This window comes from Peromyscus eremicus, chromosome 13 (genome assembly GCF_949786415.1).
Source record: "Peromyscus eremicus chromosome 13, PerEre_H2_v1, whole genome shotgun sequence".
Lineage (NCBI taxonomy): Eukaryota > Metazoa > Chordata > Mammalia > Rodentia > Cricetidae > Peromyscus > Peromyscus eremicus.
The window spans coordinates 29,364,552-29,387,333 of record NC_081429.1 but is presented as its reverse complement, the minus strand read 5'-3'; the positions used below and the strand labels follow the sequence as shown (position 1 = coordinate 29,387,333).

At 41.2% G+C, this 22,782-nt stretch overlaps 1 protein-coding gene and 1 long non-coding RNA gene across 3 annotated transcripts in view; one reads left to right on the top strand and one right to left on the bottom strand.

The window, feature by feature from the left end:
- Col4a3 (collagen type IV alpha 3 chain) overlaps positions 1 to 19,578 on the top strand; it is a 131,264-nt gene extending 111,686 nt beyond the window's left edge. The window contains exons 42-52 of the mRNA XM_059278362.1: positions 877 to 1,062; positions 1,542 to 1,672; positions 5,784 to 5,856; positions 8,153 to 8,224; positions 8,312 to 8,437; positions 9,247 to 9,345; positions 13,014 to 13,226; positions 13,827 to 14,004; positions 14,112 to 14,226; positions 15,745 to 15,917; positions 16,731 to 19,578. Of these exons, the coding sequence (XP_059134345.1) occupies positions 877 to 1,062; positions 1,542 to 1,672; positions 5,784 to 5,856; positions 8,153 to 8,224; positions 8,312 to 8,437; positions 9,247 to 9,345; positions 13,014 to 13,226; positions 13,827 to 14,004; positions 14,112 to 14,226; positions 15,745 to 15,917; positions 16,731 to 16,815 (1,451 nt within the window). The 3' untranslated portion in view covers positions 16,816 to 19,578. The remainder of the gene's footprint in view (positions 1 to 876; positions 1,063 to 1,541; positions 1,673 to 5,783; positions 5,857 to 8,152; positions 8,225 to 8,311; positions 8,438 to 9,246; positions 9,346 to 13,013; positions 13,227 to 13,826; positions 14,005 to 14,111; positions 14,227 to 15,744; positions 15,918 to 16,730) is intronic.
- LOC131923370 (uncharacterized) lies at positions 128 to 22,711 on the bottom strand. 2 transcript variants are annotated; one of them, XR_009382587.1, is made up of 3 exons: positions 22,598 to 22,711; positions 1,134 to 1,230; positions 128 to 238 (listed from the first exon to the last, which is right to left on the bottom strand). It is a non-coding gene; the product is annotated as an uncharacterized LOC131923370 (long non-coding RNA). The 2 variants fall into 2 exon arrangements; XR_009382588.1 differs by lacking the exon at positions 22,598 to 22,711 and adding an exon at positions 11,773 to 11,820.
- Between the last annotated feature and the right edge of the window lie 71 nt (positions 22,712 to 22,782).

Sequence of the window (22,782 nt, the reverse complement as noted above, 5' to 3'; positions counted from 1 at the left end):
TGGGATTAAAGGCGTGCGCCACCACCGCCCGGCTACACACTACATCTTTTATCCAGGAATGTCAAAGCACAATTTCTTGAAGGTTTTCTGAGATGACAAATAATACATGGTACTAAAGCTGTGACCTTTCTGGGGTCTTCTTTCATACCTCTTGTCATGTTTATCCCTCCTAGACAGTGTCACAGCCATGGGAAAGATTTAGCCAGGAGACTGAGCAGGATTGTACCTTCCTCTGTGTCTACAAGGGCAACAATTCAAAGCACACATCACTACCCTGAAGTTTAGCTTTTCTCTGCTCTATTTGATTATCTGTAAATAAATAATGTCACTGTAAAGGTCGCCAAATAATACCTGTGGCTTACATCTGCATGACACTTTAGATCTTATATCATGCCTTTTGTCTATATGTTAGATTTTTTTGTTTGTTTGTTTTTTAGGTTTTTTTTTAAGAACTGAGCTATGGCAGATACATTTTTACTTTTAAAATAAAACAAAGAAAGAGCTGGGAGACAGCTCAGTCAATATGAAGTGTGCAGTATCTGTAATATCAGCACTGAGGGAGGATGAGACACGCAGATCCCTGGAATTTGAGTCAGCTACTCCAGCCAAATCGATGATGTCTAAGTTCACTGAGAGAGCATTTTTCATAAAATAAGACACAGGAGCACACGCACCACAACAGAGATTTGTAATAGTGTAGTGATTTTGCCTAGATCCAGACCTAGTCCGAGGAAGATCTATGTTTTTTTTTTCTTCAGCCTCTTTTTTTAAAAAAAAAAAGAAAATAAATTACGAATGTTAACATCTTCAAATAAAGTGCCTCCATTACTGAAGCTAACCACAAACTATAAACCAACTGAGCTTTCTTCTTTGCAGGTATCAAAGGAGACAAGGGAGCTCCGGGCTTGCCTGGCCTTCCTGGCAGGAAGGGGTCCATGGGAGATGTTGGACCTCGAGGACCCCCAGGCATGAGTGGGCTCCCAGGACCACCAGGTCTACCTGGGGCAATTGTCCCTGGCCCAAAAGGAAACAGAGGTCTTCCTGGCCCAAGAGGAAGTCCAGGTATAGAGTTTCCTGTCACACGTTGGAATGAAAGTCACATTTGACAACAGAGGTGTTCTTGCTCACATTACCTCATGGCTTCTCCTTTTGCTCTCTGTTTTCTTCATCCTTCGCATATCCCTGACTCTCACATGCAGTGAGTTGGCGGTGGTGTTGAGGGACAGTGGCCTGGGCAAAAGATTAGTAGATTCAGTTAAGTCTCCTAAAGACAGAGACCTCTGTTGTTGAGCATGTACTATGCATCAGGCTGGATGCTTCCCCACAGACTGTTGGGAAGATGTGGTTCCTTCCTCCTTCCCCCGACGCTTCCCTAGCATGCTCTTACTCCATCTTCACCACAGCTTCGCCTCATAGCAGTGAAGGAAAGGGTGTTTGAGGCAATAACAAGGCATGGGGCTTGTATTTCATTTGAAAGAATCCATGACAGAGCTCTCCAGGACCCCTTACTGGCAACTCTGATGGACTCTTTGTGAATCCAGGGAAGCCAGGGCCCCCTGGACCTCCAGGACTTATCGTAAAAGGCATAAAAGGTGACAAAGGATTTATGGGCCTACCTGGCCCCAAAGGTCTACCTGGAGCTGTAGGCGACATGGGCCCACCAGGTCACCCGGTGAGTGTGTAATGTTATTAATACACTTCTGACTTACTGTTGCTATACTGCAGTTATAGTGTATATATCAATACTGGTCACAACTGCTCACTATTCATGAACTGTCCAATGAACTCTGGTGAACTAACTAGTGTGCATAATTGGCCGCACCTGAATGCAGCATGTAGTAACTACTGATACAATGATGTGATGCATCCAAGGTCCCACAGAGCCCAAGAAATCAAAGAATCTTAAACGCTGCAAAGGTTTCATCTTTACAAGGCTTTTAACCAATGTATCTATGGGGCATAAACCTCTGACACTTGCTTATGTAAACTCCAAGCTATTCCAGTGGGGGAAAAAAACTAAACACCTAGTAGATGACAATTGTCCCCAAATGACAGTCATTCTTGCCCTCTATTAATATGCTTTCAAAACGACCTTTGCTATCCTGTAAATATGTCCATTCTCTCCCCACCACATATCACCAATGTTTGAATGTAATTTCTATTTCTTCCTATTATTTTCTACCTGGTTCTGGAAGATTCAGTTTCATTGTTCATCAGCCTTACCTCTCCCCTGAATATATCCCAGTTCAAGAGTATGTTTCTTGAAAATGAAGCCAGCAGTAGAAAAATTTGCAGAAATAAGAGCTAAGTCCCCCAGTGAGTGGCTAAGGGAGGGAAAAGTATCTCACTGGCCTGAACATTACCATTTTAGGACTTCAACCTAAGATCCCTGTGGGCCGCTCAGCTGACTCATGGCCACACTGATAATGACACACTGAGCTTAGAATCAGCTGGGCTCACAAGACTTTTCTTCATAAAATTCTACAATGTTGTAGAAATAATCTGCCTTCCCAGTGAGAAATCACTCCACACACTTAGAAATTAATAAAGGAAAGGCATTTTAGTAGCACATGTTCAGCTCTCGCTAATGCCCATGAGAAGTTTGCCTCCAATAGATATTAATTTACATACACCTTAGGCTTATGAATTTCACATAAGCTATCATCTAGTCCCCCACCCCTGAAAAAAAAACCAAACTCCTTAGGTCACAGCTCCAGGTTACACTTTGAACAATTTAAACAGAGACTATAAATCTGGACAGTTAGGCAAATGGGAGATCTCCACAACAAAGCTATTGCTAGAATTATTTTAAGCACACCGATGTTGTACTTATTTCCAAACAGTTGCTACTCAGGTTCATCTTGGCCAAGGCAGAATTATGCTTTTCTCAAGAAGGGAACCAGGGACTTTATGGCAGGCCAGGACTTAACACTGCTTGCAACCCCATGCTACCCCCTTGAGCATCCTGTTAGAGGCATGTTCTTTGGTGATAAGCCTGAAGGCTGCTCAATCCTGGTGAACATTTACATCCTAAGCACCATACATCTTGCTTATCTCTAGCAGACCTTGTTAGCTACTTATCTTTGTGGTAGTTTGGAGGCAGCACTCCCTCAGCTAAATTCTACTTTATGTGATTAATGTCTCCTAAGCAAATTTATTAGTAAATCCTTTATAACACTGATTCTATTACTTTAAGTTTCTCCTATCTTAGTGTTTCTTCCATATTTTCCCTGTCTAGCTTTGCTCTGTTGGTGTTTGAGATGTAAGTGCAGAACTTTGACATTTACCTCAAAGGATGCCATCCTGTTCTTGTAGGCAGACTCCCGGGCTCCCAGCCCAAGACCTCCCGTTTCTGAGTCTCTCCCTCAACCTCTACCACCTCTCCTGAATTCTCTTAGTGGCTCATTCAGTACACCCACCTCTGTTTTCCTCGATCTCTTGGAAAGAGGTATTGAATAGATGAGTGTGGTTCAATACTCATTATGGAGTGTCTGCCCTGTAACCAGTCACTGTGGTCTAAGGTACTAAGACGTGGCATTTTCACATTGTGTGCTATGAGGACAGGTAGAGGGCTGAAGAAATAGAGGAGGAACACCTAATTTCTTCTGTGGAATGTGCTCAGGGCCTGGGTCTGAAAAGATACACACCAGTTATCCAGGAGAACAAGAAAAGCAAGGATGAAGGCTGAAATGCCTAAAGACACTGTGTGTGTGAGGGGTCCAACTGGAGGCTGAGGTTGAATGAGAACTCATCCAGATGAGACCAGAGGTTTTGAAAGAGGTCAGGTGACGAAGCTCTCATTTACTATACTAAGAAGCAACACATTACAGCTGGAGAGATGGCTCAGTAGTTAAGAGCACCTGCTGTTCTCCCAGGGGACCTGGGTTCAGTTCCCAGTACCCACATCAGACAGCTCATAACCACTTTGTCTTAGTTGTGTTTTGTTGCTGTGAAGAGAGACCATGACCATGGCAACTCTTATAAAGGAAAATATTTAATTGGGGCTGGCTTACAGTTTCAGAGGTTTAGATCATTATCCTCGTGGTTAGAAGCATGGTGGCATGCTGGTAGACATGGTGCTGGACAAGGAGCTGAGAGTTCTACATCTTGACCCAGAGGCAGCAGGGGACTGACCCACTAGGCCTAGCTTGAGCACATATGAGACCTCAAAGCCCACCTCCACACTTCCTCCACCAAGGCCATACCTACTCCAAAAAGTCACACCTCCTAATAGTGCCACTCCCTATGGGCCAAGCATTCAAACACATGAGTCTTATGGGGGCCATTCCTATTCAAACCACTACACACCTATAACTCCAGCTGCAAGTTAACCAACACTTCTGGTTTCTGGCAACACCTGTGTTCTCTCTCTCTCTCTCTCTCTCTCTTTCTCTCTCTCTCTCTCTCTCTCTCTCTCTCTCTCTCTCTCTCACACACACACACACACACACACACACACACACACACACACACACACACTTTAAAATTAAACCTTAAAGAATCAGTACATCACTTCTTCATTCAAGAGTGTGTGTCAAGTGCCTTTACTAGTTGGAATTAACCCTTTAAATAACTTGCCTATTTTGGTCATTCACTAAGCTTAAAACCTATCTTGATTGCCCAACCGCTGTGATCAAAGACATGGTGGAGAGAACACATGAAAATACAGAATCTCTATGACCCAACCCACCATCCCACCTCTAATACCCTCACTAGGGGTGAATGTGGGGGTTCAGTGGCGTGAACTATTATTAGGAGTCATGTTAAACTCTTTTAATCTCTTTTGCCATTTCATTTCTGGAATCTACTTTTTGAGATATTATCCTCCTCCATCCAATCTCTAGATGTTACTCATGTACTCTCTGATGCTTTGAAAGTTCTCATTATTAAGCTGATGATCACATCTAAAGTTCTTCCAGGGACACTGACAGATAGAAAGTGCAGTCTGTGGACAGGACTTGTCTCAGTTCTTTGGGTGTTCTCATGGTCATTTCCAACGGAAAGATGATTCTGCTTGAGGGACGTCCTGACTGGCCCTCTTAAGAACTCTCTGCAATAAACATCTTCCTTTCCACCTGAGGACTGAAGCTGGTACCTGACTCTCCTTAGCTGCCTTCCACTAAAGAGAACAGGGGGTTGCCAGAAGCCAAAGCCCCTGATCAGATGGCTCCCTTTCCTCTCTCTCTTCTTTTAACCTCATACCACCCCGTGCCAGCGACTGGACGACTGCCTTTTTCCTCCGGGGGCAGCTCACTCTAAGGAAACCTTTGTTATTCTCAGCACCTTTTCCATGATTCTTGGCTCTTTGTTTTCAATAGCATCCCCCTTCCAGTCCCATCTCTGGACAGTGTAGTTCTCTCACCACCCTCATTAGGAGTCATTTAGAACTCTGCCAGCTTAGCAGAATGACGCTTGGGTTCAACAACAGCTCTACTGGTCTTTAATAAAATTACAGGACCTGAAATACAGCCCCATTTCAATACCTTCAAAGCTAAAACAGTGTACACTAACATTAGATGGCAGGTTTGCTCTATGTGCATGTGTGTGTACATGCATGCGTGTGTGTGTGTGTGTGTGTGTGTGTGTGTGTGTGTGTGTGTGTTGTTTTAAAGAGCTCTAGGGAGTATAAGAGCTATAGGTAGGCAGAATACTAAACTGACGGGTAATTTCACTTTGTTCTTATGCAATATAAAGTTCTATCTTTTGCTTAAAAAATGATCTGTCATGAGTACTGTGTTTTTAAAACTTCGTGGTTCTGCTCTTGCCCTATAATCAAAATATAGGGACCACCAGGTACCCCAGGTCTTCCAGGTCTCAGAGGTGATCCGGGATTCCCTGGATTTCCGGGCATAAAAGGTACTATTTTGACACCATTGCTCTTATGTACAAATACAGTAACTGCTAGTCAGATCACATTTGTAAAACTGCACATCATGTTTGATGAACACCCATGGCCACCTGAGACAGTGAGGAGCAGTATAAATGGGACCTCGGGGTGAGGACCTACAAACAGGATTTCAATGTGAGCACTCCACTAGCATCTGAACCCATGAGATTGAGATAAAAGCTACAGCATAAAAATAGAAACTATAGGAAAACTAGAGACAATTGAAAGTATTACCTTTGGGAGTTTTAAAATGTATTGGGATGAGGACTGGCATACTACATCAATACTCACAGTATTATTTTTAAGTTTTGGCTATCTGCATTTAATTTCATAATTTGGAAAGCTGAAAACATCTAAAACAACAGCCACCAGACCATTAGTGTGGGCAAAGTGGATTTTTATGCTCAGATTTATGCATTTGTATTTTATGGGATTTATTTATGTGCAGTTATAGAGACTGAGCCCATGCTGGACAAGGGCTCTAAAACTGAAATCCAAGCCATTATATTCTTAATATTAAATGTACTGTGATGTGCCAGGTGTAGTAGAGCATGCTTGTAATTTTAGCACTTGGGAGGCAGTGGCAACAGGATCACTAGAAGTTCAAGGCTAGCCTGCTCTGCTTTGTGAATTCCAGGCCTTCCAGAGCTATGCAGTGAGATTCTGTCTGGAGATGGGGGTGGGAGCAATGTTTTTTTTATTAGCTTCATTGTTTAACTGTTCAGTCACCTGGTATGAGTTTCATAAGAGCAGGGATCTCTTATCACAGTCTGTAGAGATACTAAATAACAATTGTATCCAACATGAACAAGGCCAAGTTTCCATGAGGGAAAACTGTTTCTCTGTCTAAGGGAAGACCAAGTGGGCTTTAAAAAAAATCTTCTTACAGTTTCTTCAGACTCCAGACTTTTTTTTTTTTTTTTTTTTTTATTTTCGAGGCAGGGTTTCTCTGTGTAGCTTTGCGCCTTTCCTGGGACTCACTTGGTAGCCCAGGCTGGCCTCGAACTCACAGAGATCCGCCTGGCTCTGCCTCCCGAGTGCTGGGATTAAAGGCGTGAGCCACCACCACCTGGCTCAGACTCCAGACTTTTAGGGAGCAGTTAGCTAAGGATCAATCTTTATGACTGATTGTGAGGCATCTCTCTGGATGTGGGTTGAGTGAATGCAGGCAAGCCTTCCTGGGCAAAGTTAATGGCACCATCTTCCCAAGTCTCAGAACAAAACAGTGGACAGTGTGGAAAGCATAGAAAGGCTCCACTGAAGAAGAGCATCTTTGAATGCTGTTAAATATTTAGAAATAAGCAACGAGGAGATTCTTACAACCAATTCCTGTGGTATCTCCCACAGGACACAAACAGATTTCAGAATCAAACCCTTGGTTTGGATCTACTATGAGATTCCACTTCTTCATTTGGAAAAAAAAAATATTTAGGATGCTTCCCATAGTCATAAGTAAACATTCATACTTTTCTGGTTCTCAGAGTGGGTGGGTAATTTCTAAAGGAGTCATCAGTTAACTTTTGGAGCAGTAATTATTTTGTTCTATTTTTTTTCTCTGTTTTGCTTTTTTTTTGAGACAGCCTTGAATTTGCAATCCTCCTGCTTCTGTCTCCCAAGTGCTGGGATTAAAGACCTGCACCACTAAACCCAACCTTACTATATTTCACCTATTGATATCGTATTTAACATTAAAGTATCTTAAGTAATTAGATGTAATGTCTATGTAATTTGTTGTTGTTGTTTTGAGACAGGGTCTCTCTGTGTAGTACTGGCTGTCCTGGAACTTGCTATGTCGACCAGGCTAGCTTCAAACTCCTGATCCACCTGCCCCAGCCTCCTGAGTGCTGGGATTAAAGGCAACATGCCCAGTCATGTCTGTGCACTTTTAATACTCTTTGAAGGAGTATTTCTCCAAATCAATGGCTGTTTCTTGGTAACCTTTTATCATCTGTACCAAAAATTATGAATAGAAGTGAAATGTTAACCACTTTGCTACATAAATAAATTTATAGGAGAATTCCTGACATAATGAACTCTGGGCTATCTATACAGCTGGGGAAACAAAATAGAAATTAGGTCATTGAGAAAACTAAATGTGAGAGCTCATCAAGAGGTATTAGCAGGGGTTCAACAGGACCTTTTAACTTACCCCAAATAGTTCATTGGTTCCCAAACTCAAAAAGTGAACTCAGGAACACTTCCCTGTGAATATTAAAATGAAAGGTTTTTTTTCTCTGTTTCTTTCTACCTCTTCCTCCTCCTTAGGAGAGAAGGGTAATCAAGGATTTCCTGGATCAATTGGACATCCAGGACCAGTTGGGCCAAAAGGACCACCTGGTAAATATATCTATTTCTCTATTATTCTTCTCTATAAAGAAAGGGTTGTTTCATGAAGTCATCTTCTCATTGTGTTTATGTCCATAGGTGCACGTGGAAAACCTGGCACACTTAAGATCATCTCCCTTCCAGGAAGCCCAGGGCCGCCTGGTCCACCTGGACAGCCAGGAATGAAAGGAGATCCTGGGCCACTGGGACCACCTGGAAACCCAGGTGTGAGACTAGCACCATGGACCTGCATCCTTAGCAAAGGCTGAACAAAGAAAATCTGGAAAGCATTTTGGATGCAGATGAGAGAACTTCACAGAAAACACTAAATGCTGCAACATTTTGTACAGTCAGTTTAGGACTGGGCTCATTTACCCTTGACCAGCAGGAAAAAAGAGTTTAGACCCTTGTAAACCCTGTAAGACTCTTGTAACATCTGGACATAGTACCAAGTAGGAAAAAAAATAGACCTTAAAATGCTGTGTTTTGTTTTTATTAGGAGAAAGGTATTACACCTAGCTCCTCTGGCAAACACCAGCATCTGGGTTTAATTCTTAAATGAATGCCTAACTACACCCAAGTTCTGCACATGTGGACTCGTCTAACAATGTGTACAGCCAAGTATTAAAGAAAAAATGACTTCCAAGTCTTTCCAGAATACTGATATTTGGAAATTGAACCTAACCTCTCACATAGTCTTAGCATACTGGAATAGTTCTAAATAGGACTCTGGTTCTCTTAAGTTTGTCTGAATCACATGAGAGATAAGAAAGGTATTACTTAATGGTTTGATCACTTCATGGGCATTGAGAATTCTGGAATAAAATGAAACAAAACAGCATACACTTTCATATATTATGGTTTCTTAAGGCCTTCTGGGGACGTTAGTGAACAAACATGCCAGTTTGCTCAAGACTAAAGGCCTCCTGGGATGTCAAACTTGGCTGGCAATACTGCAGAAGTCCTTGGGTGGGTGGCAGCCTGACCTTTTATTCTAATGTGATGACATGTAATACAGCTCTCTTTTTGCCTAGGGTCCTGTGGACCAAAAGGTAAACCAGGCAAGGATGGAAAACCAGGATCTCCAGGGCCAGCTGGTGAAAAGGGCAACCAAGGCTCTAAAGGCCAACAAGGTAAAAGCCCAGCTTGCCTCCCTTGCTGAAGCAGTATTGTCTCAGTGTTTAGAGGGGACTCAGGTATACATGTGAGTGCAAGAAAGAGTGAATATTCTGGGTCTTTCGGTTAGTACTATTGTTCAGATCAGAAGAAAGGCAGGATGCCATCTGTTCATTTGGAAGATGAAAGAGTCATTAATGACTGGAATACACTGTCCATTTTGCCCTGGGCAGATGTTCTTTCCATTTTTAGCCAAGGCATAAATCTTTGGCTAAGGACAAATAGAGCTGATGAGGTACTAGTTAGTATCCTATTCTCAGAAAGGCGAATTGTTCTTTAATTACCTACAGGTGTTACATTGACTAATAATTTCTTATAGGAGTATTACGACCTGGACCAGCAGGGGTGGCTCTTCAGTGACAGGGTCCTAAGTGGGAGGGCCAGGAGATCAGAAGATAAGAAGATAGGAAAGTTTGGGATTGGGAAGTCTTGCACAAGCTATGTCTTATGCCAGGCAAGCTAGTTAAGAAGTACAGCATTTGATGTATTATTTGCAGGGGAGAAAAGGAACTGTAGCCAGAAGTTTTCCTGTGTCCCGCCCAGTCCACAGCCGCTCAGACCCTAATAAGCACACAGAGGCTTATATCAATTATGAACTGGATGGCCTATGGCTCAAGCTTCTTGCTAGCTAGCTCTTATATCTTAAATGAACCCATTTCTATAAATCTATACTTTGCCACGTGGCTCATGGTTTACCAGTATCTTTACATCTTGCTTCTCCTGGCAGCAGCTAGTAGTGTCTCCTCTGTTCTCTGTCTTTCTCCTTCCTCTCTCTCTAGTTAGAATGTCCCACCTAACTTTATTCTGCCTCACCATTGGCCAAACAGCTTTATTTATCAACCAATCAGAGCAACACATATTCACACATACAAAATGACATCACCCATCAATGCAAATGGACTAGACATTGTTGATGTATTTATTGTTGTATATATTGTATATAGTTATTGTACTTATTGTACATAATTTTTCTTATATTAGTTATAACTTTTTTATTTTTTATTTTTTATCAGACCAAAAAAGGAAGAAATGTGGTGATATTTTATTTGTGATTTAATAAATAAAGTTGCCTGGAGATCAGAGAAATGGGAATAGCCGTTATAAGTAAACAAAGAAGTCATGCAATGTTAGCACACGCCTTTAATCCTATCACTTGGCAGGCAGGATCTCTGTGTGTTCAAGGCCACACTGGAAACAGAGCCAAAACTAGTTAACCATGGAGGTCTGGAGGTCTGTATAGACAGACAGTAAGTGATGGAGCTATGTAGGAAGAGGAAGTGATGCAGCTGAACAGAGAGAACAAATCAGATGGCAGAACAGGGTTATTTGACCTAGTGTTGCTGGGAATCTACATTAGAGGACATCCACCCATTTGATTCCATTCATACTGTGTTTTTGTAAATGGTTCTATTAATTTATACACCTTAATTACCAAAGCTGGATTTTATAATGAGGTGACAGCAAGCACTGAATACTACAAATCAAATTGTGTTGGGAATTGATTAGTGAGTAGTTAAATGCAATAGACGCATAGGATACTACAAATCAAAATGTGCTGGAAATTGATTAACGAGTGGTTAAATGTTGTAGAGACCTCATTGGAATGATACAAGGATTCAAGTTTAGATCTGTAGAGATGCAGCATAGTCTTGTATAGTGCACATGAACATGAATCTTTTTGGAGGGGCAGGGTGAGACAGAGTTTCTCTGTGTGTAGTTCTGGCTGTCCTGGAACTCACTTTGTAAACCAGGCTGGCCTCAAACTTGAAGAGATGCGCCTCGTGAGTGCTGGGATTAAAGATGGCACGAGCATGAAATCTTACCTCCAGTTTCTGCCCTGCACAGCTAATCATTTTACGGTTACCATGGAGACACTGGAATGTATCTTCTGCTTAAGGTCCATATTAGTTACTTTTGTATCACTGTGATAAACATCCTCAAAAGAAACAACTTAAGGGAGGAAAGACTTGTCACCAATAGGACAGGCACAGTGGTGAGAACACCCTGTGACAACAAAAGCAGCTCTCACCTCTGGCTGGGTCAGCAAGCAGAGAAAACAGGAATTACTAGCAAGTAAAATCTGGAGAGGCCAACCCAAGTAACTACTTCTACCAGTCAGACCCCACCTCCTAAGGATCCACAGCCTTTAAAACAGTGGGGCAAGCCAAGGAAGGGCTGGGTATTCAAACCACAAGCCTCTCAGCCTCACTTCAGATTCAAACCCTAACAGAGCTAATTATAGCCCCCTGTGAATAAGAGCAGAGGGCAAGGAACATAAAGAATGAGTCTGCTTCCTGTGCAGTAAAGCCAAGGCCATGGTGGACTTGTGAAAACCCCAAGGAAGGGAGGGAGGGACAGGAAGAAGGGGAGAATGGATAACTCACCCGGTATCATTTAGAGAGTAACAGAAGCGAATCAGGCTCCTCCAACTGCAGAGAAGAGGCAAAGCATAAATAGCACTTGGTTTGCAACTCCTTTTTTTTTTAATTGATTTATTTATTACATATACAGTGTTCTGTTTGCATGTATGCCTGCAGGCCAGAAGCGGGACCCAGATCTCATTACGGATGGTTATGAGCCATGATGTGGGTGCTGGGAATTGAACTCAGGACCTCTGGATAACAGCCAGTGCTCCTAATGGCTCAGCCATCTCTCCAGCCCGGGTTTGCAACTCTTACAGATAAACAAAGAACCCTTGTGACAGCAGGGAAAAAAGTCTGTTTTGCCTTGCTAATGGATCAAAATCTTTCTTAAAGTTTGCACCTCTAGGAAGAACTTGCAAAGTTTTACGTAATTGTTTTCTGGATTTACCAAATCTTAATGTTTATTATCTACTTGACAGCTTTACAAGTTGTAGGTATTTTATTTGATTCTATGCTCCCCATACACACACATTGTAAGGCAAGCCATTCATTCATTTGTACAAAATGTCCGTGAGGATTACCAAATCAAATGCAGGACACTATGCCAGACATCCCAAGGGAGTTCAAAGATCAAAAAAGACCTGATCTCAAAAACCTCAAGATGCCTGCAAGTATCTGTGACAAGATGCATCCTGTGATAGACTGGCTAATATTTAATATTATTTTTCCATTGTATCAGTTATAAGGATATAAGGAATGTAGAGGAGGGATTTATTTTGGCACTTGGATTCAGAGGGGTCAGTCCATGGTTGTTTGGCTCTATGCTTGGATGTCGTGTGGTGGAAGAGCATCGTGCACTGCATGGAAGAGGGGGAGCAGGGAAAGCTGGATGGAAGAGGCCAGGGCAAGATACAGTATCCAAGAACAAACCCCCACTTCCTACCTCTCCCCAACTCCCAATAAAGCCATCATCTGTGAACCCACCAAGGAATCAGTCCATTCATTAGGCCAGACCCCTCATGATTTAATCATCTCTAAAAACTCCTCCACAGACACACCCAGGTATGTCTTACTAATCTCCTCAGTGGTTCTTACCCCTCTTGATAATTAAACCACCCTAGCCATGTTATAGCCCATCCTTCCCTAAGATTCCTTTTCATATTTGAGGCTTACCAGCCACATAGACTCATTTAAAGTAGTGCTTCGGAAAACAAGTTTGAGAGTCTGGTCATGATGCGACATGTATAATTTGTTTTTCAAAGGACCACCTGGACTGAACGGATTGCCAGGCTTAAAGGGAAAACCTGGAGACAGGGGAACACCTGCCTCTGGGACAAGAACGCAAGGGTTTGTCTTCACCCGACACAGTCAAACCACAGCCGCTCCTTCCTGTCCCGAAGGAACACAGGCACTCTACAGCGGGTTTTCTCTTCTTTTTGTACAAGGCAACGAACGTGCGCATGGACAAGACCTTGGTAAGGTTCTAGTTCCCAGTCACTTTATGATGAAGATTGTAAAATATTTATTAGACGGGAGCTTCCTCTGAAGGTCACTGTAAACAATGTTAGCTTCTTCTGGTGCGTTTGAGAGAACAATTGTGGCCCGAGGTTTAATTTTCATCCTGATGTATAAACTGCTAGAAGGAGCCCAGCTAGGTTGGCCAATGCCAACAATTTTCGCCTCAACCGTCTGTCTTTTGTTTAATCCTCAAGTTAATCTTTTCGAAAGCTTCCTCTGGTTGTTAGCTATTATGAATACCTGGAAATACTTGATGCAGAGACATTGTCCCAACTGAACATCAGGCCCCAAGTTCTATCCAAGCCGGTTAGAAAAAGCTGCAGGAAGCATTCTTGATAGGGGAGGGTTTGTTTACCTGTGTGGGGCTCTGACTTTCATCATTCCTAAAGCTTTACAATACCACATTTTGCAAATAATTTTTTTCTATTGTTTCTCTTTGTCTTTTTTTTTAATCCAGTTCTGTCACTGGCTATGTGATAATTAACCTGTGTCTAAATAATGATACTCAAAATAACTTTAATTTACTGGAAGTGACACTCAGCTTCATGTTTTATTAGGCACTCTGGGCAGCTGCCTGCAGCGATTCACCACAATGCCATTCTTATTCTGTAACATCAATAATGTGTGTAATTTTGCATCACGGAATGATTATTCATACTGGCTGTCAACACCAGCGCTGATGCCAATGGACATGGCTCCAGTTACTGGCAGAGCTCTCGAACCCTATATTAGCAGGTGAAAACTCAATCCCTTCATTTCGTAAAAGGACCAAGTGGATCGCTTAACTTGTTAAGAACGGAAGGGTAGAAAGTGGCTGTCATATTATCGGTTTCATTCTACAGATGTACCGTGTGTGAAGGTCCTGCGATGGCCATATCTGTTCACAGCCAGACTACTGCTATCCCTCCATGTCCCCGTGGCTGGGTTTCTCTCTGGAAAGGTTTTTCCTTCGTTATGGTAAGGAAAAAAAAAAAAACCTTAGCACATTTGAAGTAATAATTATTCCCTGTAGAACCTTGTACCGTGCTGAGAAAATGTGGGCTCCTATCTGCTAATGTGTGTAACACGCCGTAGATGCTCGACAATCTGAAAACACACTTAAAGAGCAACTTTGGGGCTGGGGACCAACTCAGATGGTAGTGTTTACCTTGCATGCACAAAGTCCTGGGATCCATTCCTCAGTAGTACATAGAACTGAGGAATCCCAGCATTCTGGAGGTAGGGGCAGGGGGATTGAGAGTTCAAGGTCATCCTTGGCTACACATCAAGTTTGAGGCCAGCTTGGGCTACAAAAAAAAAAAACCCAGTCTCAATAAATAAAAACATTAACACCGGAAGAGTGACAACTTTGGTGCTGTTGATAAGTAGTGGAGTGCTGAAAAATAAGGGCCAGCAAGATGCCTCGGGGGTAAAGGCACTGCCACCAAGGCTGGTGACCTGAGTCCCTAAGACCCACAAGGTGGGAAGAGAATCAGCTTCCCCAAATTGTCCTCTGACCTCTATACATTTGCGGTGGCATGCGTGTACACACACACACACACACACACACACACACACACACACCCCAAAACAAACAAATGAATAAATGTAATTTACAATTCTTAAATAGATATCTCTCAGGAGATTCTCCACAAACCCCTAACTGTAGCATTCAAGTGAGAAGTAGCTACTCTGTAACGGAAGTGGAATGCCTATTTTTTTTTCAATTTTTTGTGATAGTTTCTTTACCTACATTGTCTGTAATGCTTATGATAACCAGAGGAATACTTTTTAGCATTTGTGGATTCATAAATAAAAATGGAGCTGTTTTCTTAAGGTATCATGATTATGAGGTGACAAAATGTGCCTTGTACCATGCCCCTCTGATGCTCCTAAGAAGCTGAGAATGGGGAGGAGCTTCTTAAGAAAAGCCCTGATGTTAGTGCTGAACTCAGGATATGGACCGACCACCTACAGTGCTAAGGGCTGTGTATTGTCACTATTCACATTCTGCATAGCCTTGTTATTACATATCATTCCCCCTTCTTCACTCACAGCTGTCCACTCAATCAGTCATTAATTAAAAAACTATATTGAACGCCCATCATGAGCCCCAACTGGTCCGGGCAGTAAAGATAGCAGGGACCATGCTCTTCTCATGGAGCGTCTATCCCAGTGGTAAAGACAGACAATAGGCAAAATAAGAAAACAATAGTAGCCATGGATCTAAGTGCTGACACGTGTATCGAAAGATAAGGTAAGAGAGCTCACAGCTCTCACTTGTCTTTGGATGACAGTATCTCTTCCTCAGATGCCCAGAGTGTTAGCAAATCTGGACAAAACAGAAGAAATTTCTGTCTAGTGGTTTGGTTTGGTTTGGTTTTCCATTCCTGGTGCTTTATATTGCTGCTCCCTACCCACCTGAAAAAATGTGGAAAACTTGCATGTGAACTCCAGTGGATAATGCTTTACATTGAGATCTTTTTGTTGTCATAGTTCACAAGCGCAGGCTCTGAGGGTGCTGGGCAAGCACTGGCATCACCCGGCTCCTGCCTGGAGGAATTCCGAGCCAGTCCGTTTATAGAATGCCATGGACGGGGAACCTGTAATTACTACTCCAACTCCTATAGTTTCTGGCTGGCTTCATTAAACCCAGAAAGAATGTTCAGGTAACTATGCAATGTCAGCCTTAATCTGATGACTCGACTGTAGAACTGTTCAAAGGCTGCCTATAGCTGCTTTTTTTATTTTTACCTGCATATGGATGTGCTTACATTAACTCTCTCATCCCAGCCCATAAAATCCTATCTATCTTCATACTTGCAGGTTAGAGGTATTTTGAACTCAACAAATGGGCTCTATTTCTCACTGTGTCAGTAAAGAACAATATATACACATATTTAACACATATATGGATTTATAGTAAATTACTGAATAAAAACTATAAACAGACATTTTCTGTCCCTACCGCCTAGTACCAAATAATCACTCAGAGGCTTAATATTACTTATAAATGCTTATCTGATAGCTCAGGCTTGTTACTAGCTAGCTCTTACACTTAAATTAACCCATATTTCTATTAATGCTTTGACACATGGCTCATGGCTTGTTACCTCATTTTTTACACATCCAGCTTGTTAGGTGGCTGGCTGGCTGGTGGCTATCGTGACTCTGACCTCCTTCTTCCCATCATTCTCAGTTTGGCTTTCCTGCCTAACTTCCTGGTCTATCATCTTTTTATTAACCCATGAGAGCAATACATATTCATAATGTAGGAAAGGATTATTCCACAGCAAAAAACACTAGCTAATCTTAAAGTAATGTATTAAAAGGCTCATGAGTATTTAAAAGGGAAGAAATAAAAAAAACTAAGAAAAATAACATAATAACAAATAATAAAATAAAATAACAAAACTCAAAGCAAATTAGGCATTTCCTTTTATCGACAAATCAGTGAGTTCTTTCATTTGTGTTTATTTCAGAAAACCTATTCCATCAACTGTGAAAGCTGGAGATTTAGAAAAAGTCATAAGCCGCTGCCAGGTGTGCATGAAGAAAAGACACTGAAGAAATCAAAGAAAATAGAACCACTTTGTTTCCTTCCTAAATAACCAAGTCGTGACTCAGTACAAGCATTTCTTTAGGTCTTTTTTTCTCTAACCTTACAGTGTTGTTCGATGAAGATTTGGTAGTGCCAAGTTTCACCACACCAGAAAGCATTTCACTCAAGTCAGTCTGTGCTGTGGGTCTCTAAATCTGTGTGGTTTCAAAGTTCCCTGTGGGAAGGCAACAGCTTTCCACAAAACATCACTGAAATCGCATTCCGCTTGCACCCAAAGCGCTGACTAAATGATGCCTGTGTGGAACTTGAACTACAAGCTAAGAGAGATTTGGTCCAGTGATGTACAACGTGTTCCTTGTCTCCCACTCTTGACCTAAGGCGTTTGGTTTCTTTCCACCTCCTTCCTGAGCCCTTAGACTTCAGCTAGAGAAGGAGATGGGGGCACATGATGACAAGACCTGGATAGTCAGACCTGTTGAGTGAGTGGTACAGGGCCCAAGAACACAGGATTAATGAGGCTCAAGATATTTCAGGACTCATTTAAATATGCCCAAAGCTAGGACCAAAGGAAACCTCCTCAAGGGAATCATAACAGGCTTGGATATAAAGTATTGTTTTATTTTCTGTTTTGTTGATGATGTCTATGTGCTTGTTCACTGAGCTGATTTTACTATGTCAATAGATTGCAAGAGGGTAAAACGTTTACTCTTAGGAGATTAATTTTTACTAGGATGTTATACACATACATGGAAACATTTCTCTTCATTGTTTTTCAATGTACTCACAAGTAACAAGGACACTACTTACTAGGTGTGCACTTTATCCCCATTCCTATAAATACCAACCTTAAAGAATTTCACCAGTAGTTCAATAACCCAGGAAAGAATGAGAGGCACTCGCGGTTTTTCAGACTCCAAACATTTTTCTTTGATCGAAATAGTTTATAACATGGTTTTACAGATTTGTTCCTTTGTTACTTTTCTAACTTTTCTTTGGAAAACATCACACACACACACACACACACACACACACACACACACACACACACGTTTTTATGTTATATATTCTCACCAACCATGTGGAGAAAGACCACTGGGTGAAAACCTTACTGTACACAGCTGCTATATGTCTTAAAACTTGCTTTTAAGTATATTGATACATTCCCAAGTTTACCTAATTCAGGCTAACAAGTATTTTCTTTAGTACCAAGCTATGTCCAATATACTGTGCTGGGGGTGAGGGTGGGAGGTAGTGAGAGAGCCTTGCTTCTGATCTAATCTCAGAGAAGGCAACATATTCCTTGTGTAAAGACTCTCACACATGCAAGACCTCCCCTACACACACACACACACACACACACACACACACACACACACACAGCCACATACTAATGTATGCAAGACTTTAAAAATTTTAAAAAATAAGATCTATGCCCAGGCAAAGTTCATAACTTTTAAAGCCAAAATTTGAAAAATATTAAGAAAACAGAAATTTTTTTACAAATCCAATAGCTGTGGCACTACTTGATGACTCTTAGAGGACAGGCATTATGAGGCAACGCTTACATTTCTTGATCCACTGAGGTGGAATTGATGGTGCTGATATTTCCGTTCAGGCTGGTGCTGTATCTCAACTACTCTGTATTGGAAAATGTGACCCAAGAATACAGACAAGGGTTGACATTCCTCGCCACTCCCATGACTGCTGCCAGGACATTTTTATACCTGAACTAAGACATGCAACATCTCAGTAGTAGTAGCAGCAGCAGCAGCAGCAGCAGCAGCAGCAGCAGCAGCCAGGTGCTTGTTATAAATGCCATAATATGCCAATTCCATAATATTCTAAACCTGCAAAATTAGAAACTGTAGTTGGAAACCAGAACTCTGTGTTTCGTTTTGATGCGAGCTCAGGCCGGCCCCCCAAATCACCACAATTTTTCTGTCTGCATTTTGTTTTAGAAGTTTTCCCCCTGACTCTGGTGCACGCTACTCTCCAGGCAAACACCCAAGAAACTGGCCACAGTCCTTTCACCATTGCCTCTTTTAAAAATTCCCAGGTGACTTTCAGGGTAATCTGTTTGACCACCAGACTGGTGCTGATGTCCAATGGCTGCCCTTCATTTGCCCCCTAGGCCTTTTGTTTTCCCCCTCTTGTGCTCTTACCAGTATTTAACTTCTGGGGAAAGACTGGTGATACTGAACACTTAAATCCCAATGAATCCATTATCAACAGTTACTCAGTCACACTTCCAAGTGTGAGCATTAAAATACAGCCCATGCATATTACTTCCCGGATGTTTACAAATACATTATAAAGTTATAACTGAACTTCATATGTGGCTGGAGAAAAGGCTCTGTGATTAAGGATGCTGGCTGCTTTGCTGAGGACCAGAGTACACTTCCCAACACCCAGGTCACGTAGCTTACGTCGTAGCTGCCTGTAACTCCAGCTCAGAGATCCAACCGGCCTCCAGAGACACCCACACCTAGGTAGCATTCACTCGCACAGACACAGCCACATAAATAAAAATAAATAAGCAATGTTTAACTTGATTAACAAAATGTTTGTTTTAAAATTGGTGCTTCAACTTCGGAATTTCAGTGTGCTAAACCAACCAACTTGTCAACTGCTTGTTTTTGCAAGCTAAACATTATTTATTTATAAAAGTATTAAAAATGTTTAAATTTGAGTTTTATTGCTAATTTTTACAAAGTTTTCTATATTTCAAATGTAACTTACTACCACTACACTTAATTTAACATTTTCTCTATAACCAAGTTAAATTTATTTAAAATATACTGAATATTTTATGTTGTTATATCTTGACAAAATTATGATATATTACAATGTACTAATATTTCTGTGGATATAACTAAAGTTCTATTGTTTTGTCAAAATAAAATTGAAAGAACAACTGTATCAGGTCTTTGGTTTTTTATGGAAATAAATTTATTTTGGTTTATAGAAATAATAGTCACTGTAAAAACAATAGGCAACTTTGAAGTTAAGAAGAATATCAAAGCTGCTACTGTTTAATATTCATTCTCACTCAAAATAACCATCAAATTAAGACAGTAAATGATAACCATGGTATTTTGAATCTTGATGCCTAAAAAAATAATCTTGCCATAACTGAAAAACAGTAACTGAAGAAAGTCTGTCTGAAATGACAAAAGGAAATATTTGTGGATATGAAACCCTATTAAGATTTGAGTACTAATGGGAAACATAAGTAGTCATGGCTAGAAGTTATCTATCAGGATAAAACTAAATGGATGAGATTATTTGGACGTCTATACTATGAGGCTCTAGAAAAAGCCAATGGCAGATTAAGTCATAAACAGAAAGGCCCACAACAATGAGAGAAGACAAGGAAGACCCAGCGTGAATCTACAACAGTAAAGAATCTTTCCACAGGAATAGGAGAAAACGACTTCCTCCCTGCCCCCCCCCCCAACTCCCCCAGTTTTTTGAAGACTGTACTACACTGTTAGGTACTCTGACAGTCTGTGAAACACTGTCTTGTTTTAATTGACTCAGATGATGCTAGAAGGTAAATGATAAATCAGGGTTACAGGAGAAGACTTGGGTTTGATAAGTAGATTGTGGATTTTTATTATTTATTATTTATTTATGTATGTATGTATTTAGGTTTCTCGAGACAGGGTTTCTCTGTGTAGTTTTGGTGCCTTTTGGATCTTACTCTGTAAACCAGGCTGGCCTTGAACTCACAGAGCTCTGCCTGGCTGTGCCTCCCGAGTGCTGGAATGAAAGGTATGTGCCACCGCTGCCCGGCAGATCTTTATTTATTTTTTTTAAATAAAGTTATTTCAAAAGACTTTTTTTCTTTGAAAAGAAGGATCTAGGGACAAAAAAAAAATCAATCGACAACATTTGAGAAGCATAAGGCCTAATGGAAACAGTAGGACCCTCACTTTTAAAGACCTTAATTGCATATGATCTACCCAGCTTAATCCCTACTTTCCCTAAAGGCACTGACTTGGAATTACAGAATAATATTACTTAATCTATACAAAAAAAAAAAAAAGGGATGATTTGTCACTGTAAAGTAGGACACAGAACCCACAATAGGCCACTTTGGAATAAAGATTATTTTGAGAGAAAGGCACTTAAAAATTGTAAAATAAAACTTGCAAATAAAAGGTAACTTACTTGTACCAGGGAGATGTTGTTCTTATAGCCACAGTTATGAAGACAAAGCGAGGAAAACACACAAACCAAAAACATTCTAGTTAGACCAACTCTCATCTTCCTAATCCCTTATCCAAATGCCTGGCCCAAATCCCTCTGTCATCTCACATTTTTTACAAATTGCTACAACGGTCAGCTTCTGATATAAATTTTGATCCCAGCTGGGTGATAGTGGCACACACCTTTAATCCCAGCACTCAAGAGGCAGAGGCAGGCAGATCTCTATGAGTTTGAGGCCAGCCTGGGCTACAGAGTGAGTTCCAGGACAGGCGCAAAGCTACACAGAGAAACCCTGTCTACAAAAACAAAAACAAACAATAATAATAATAATAATAATAATAATAATAATAATAACATAAATAAGTAAATTTTGGATCCCAAGTGTTTCTTTGGGTCTTCATTTTTCTATCCTCCAACATACAAGCAAAAATTACTAAATAAAAGTTGTATGCTTCTCTCCTATTCACCTACTATTTCATGTCAATTTAATTGGGGCCCCACTGAGACCTTAAGAGAGTAAAGGGAAATTTTACTTCTCCTACACCAATATTAGGAAGGATGCAAGAATGCAATTCAGAAAGCTTGCCAAACTATTTTGAAGGGTAATAGCATTTCCGGGGTATCATCTGAGGTTTTGCTTGTTTGGGTTTTCTGTTGTTATTTTGAGAACAGGGTACATTTTGTAGCACTGGTAAGCCTGGAACTTCCCCCGTCCTCTTAACTCTGGCTCCTAAGTGTTGTGATTATAGCGATGAGCCAAAGATTGGCTTTGGAATATCTTTAGATTCAAGACTACATCACTTGAGTAAATACTCTTTCCTTGCACAAGGAAATGAGAGATTTATTCCAGAACCACAGCTCATATCCAAATCTATGTTACATTTAAGTCTCTTATATAGAAATGGCTTAGTGCTTGCAGGTACCCTACACACACACCCACAAAGACTTGAAATTGTCTCTAGATTACATATATTTAAAACAATATGGATATGTTACACTCTATTAGTAGGCAATAACACAAGGTAAAGCGTGTGTATGTTTGATATAGATGATGTCACAGGCCTCCTACCCACTACATAGGTGATGCTGGCCCCGAACTCCTGATCCACTAGCTTCTACCTCCCAAGTCCCCAGTACAGGGATTTCTAGAGTGCTTCACCCGGCTCAGCTATGATATGAACGGATTGAAAGACAAAATTTTTTTCAACCCTGGTTGGTTGACTCCAAGGATGAGAAACAGTGGATAAGGTAGCTAGGTTGTTTATGAAAATCGTCATATTTCCTGATTTGGCTTCCAGTTTATTCGTCTGTGAGCGACCCCGGTTCTTGCTTTCCAGCCTTGTTCTTCCAGAAATTGGGCGATTAGCCTTGAAACAGATTTCTGACAGCTGTTATCTTCAAACCCAATTTCTTCCCCTTTTTTCTCGGATTCTTAAATTTGTAGGTTTTAGGAAAAATCAAAATTAGAGTGCTGAAGAATTACTCCCAATATTATATATATATATGCATATTCTCGGGCCTCGCACCATATGAATTTTTATTCAGACGGCTCTTTAAAACAGGCTACTAGTTTACCTTGCAAACGCGCGCGATGTCTACAAATCCCCTAACAGGAAGCCAATCTAAGCACTTGAACCGTTTAACAAGGGGAAGGAACGCTTTGCCCACAACAAAAATGGTTCCTTGTCGACGTCTCACGAGCCTGAGCGTAACATCCGCCCTTCCCTTGTCACATGACCAGAAGCCTACTTCCGCTACGG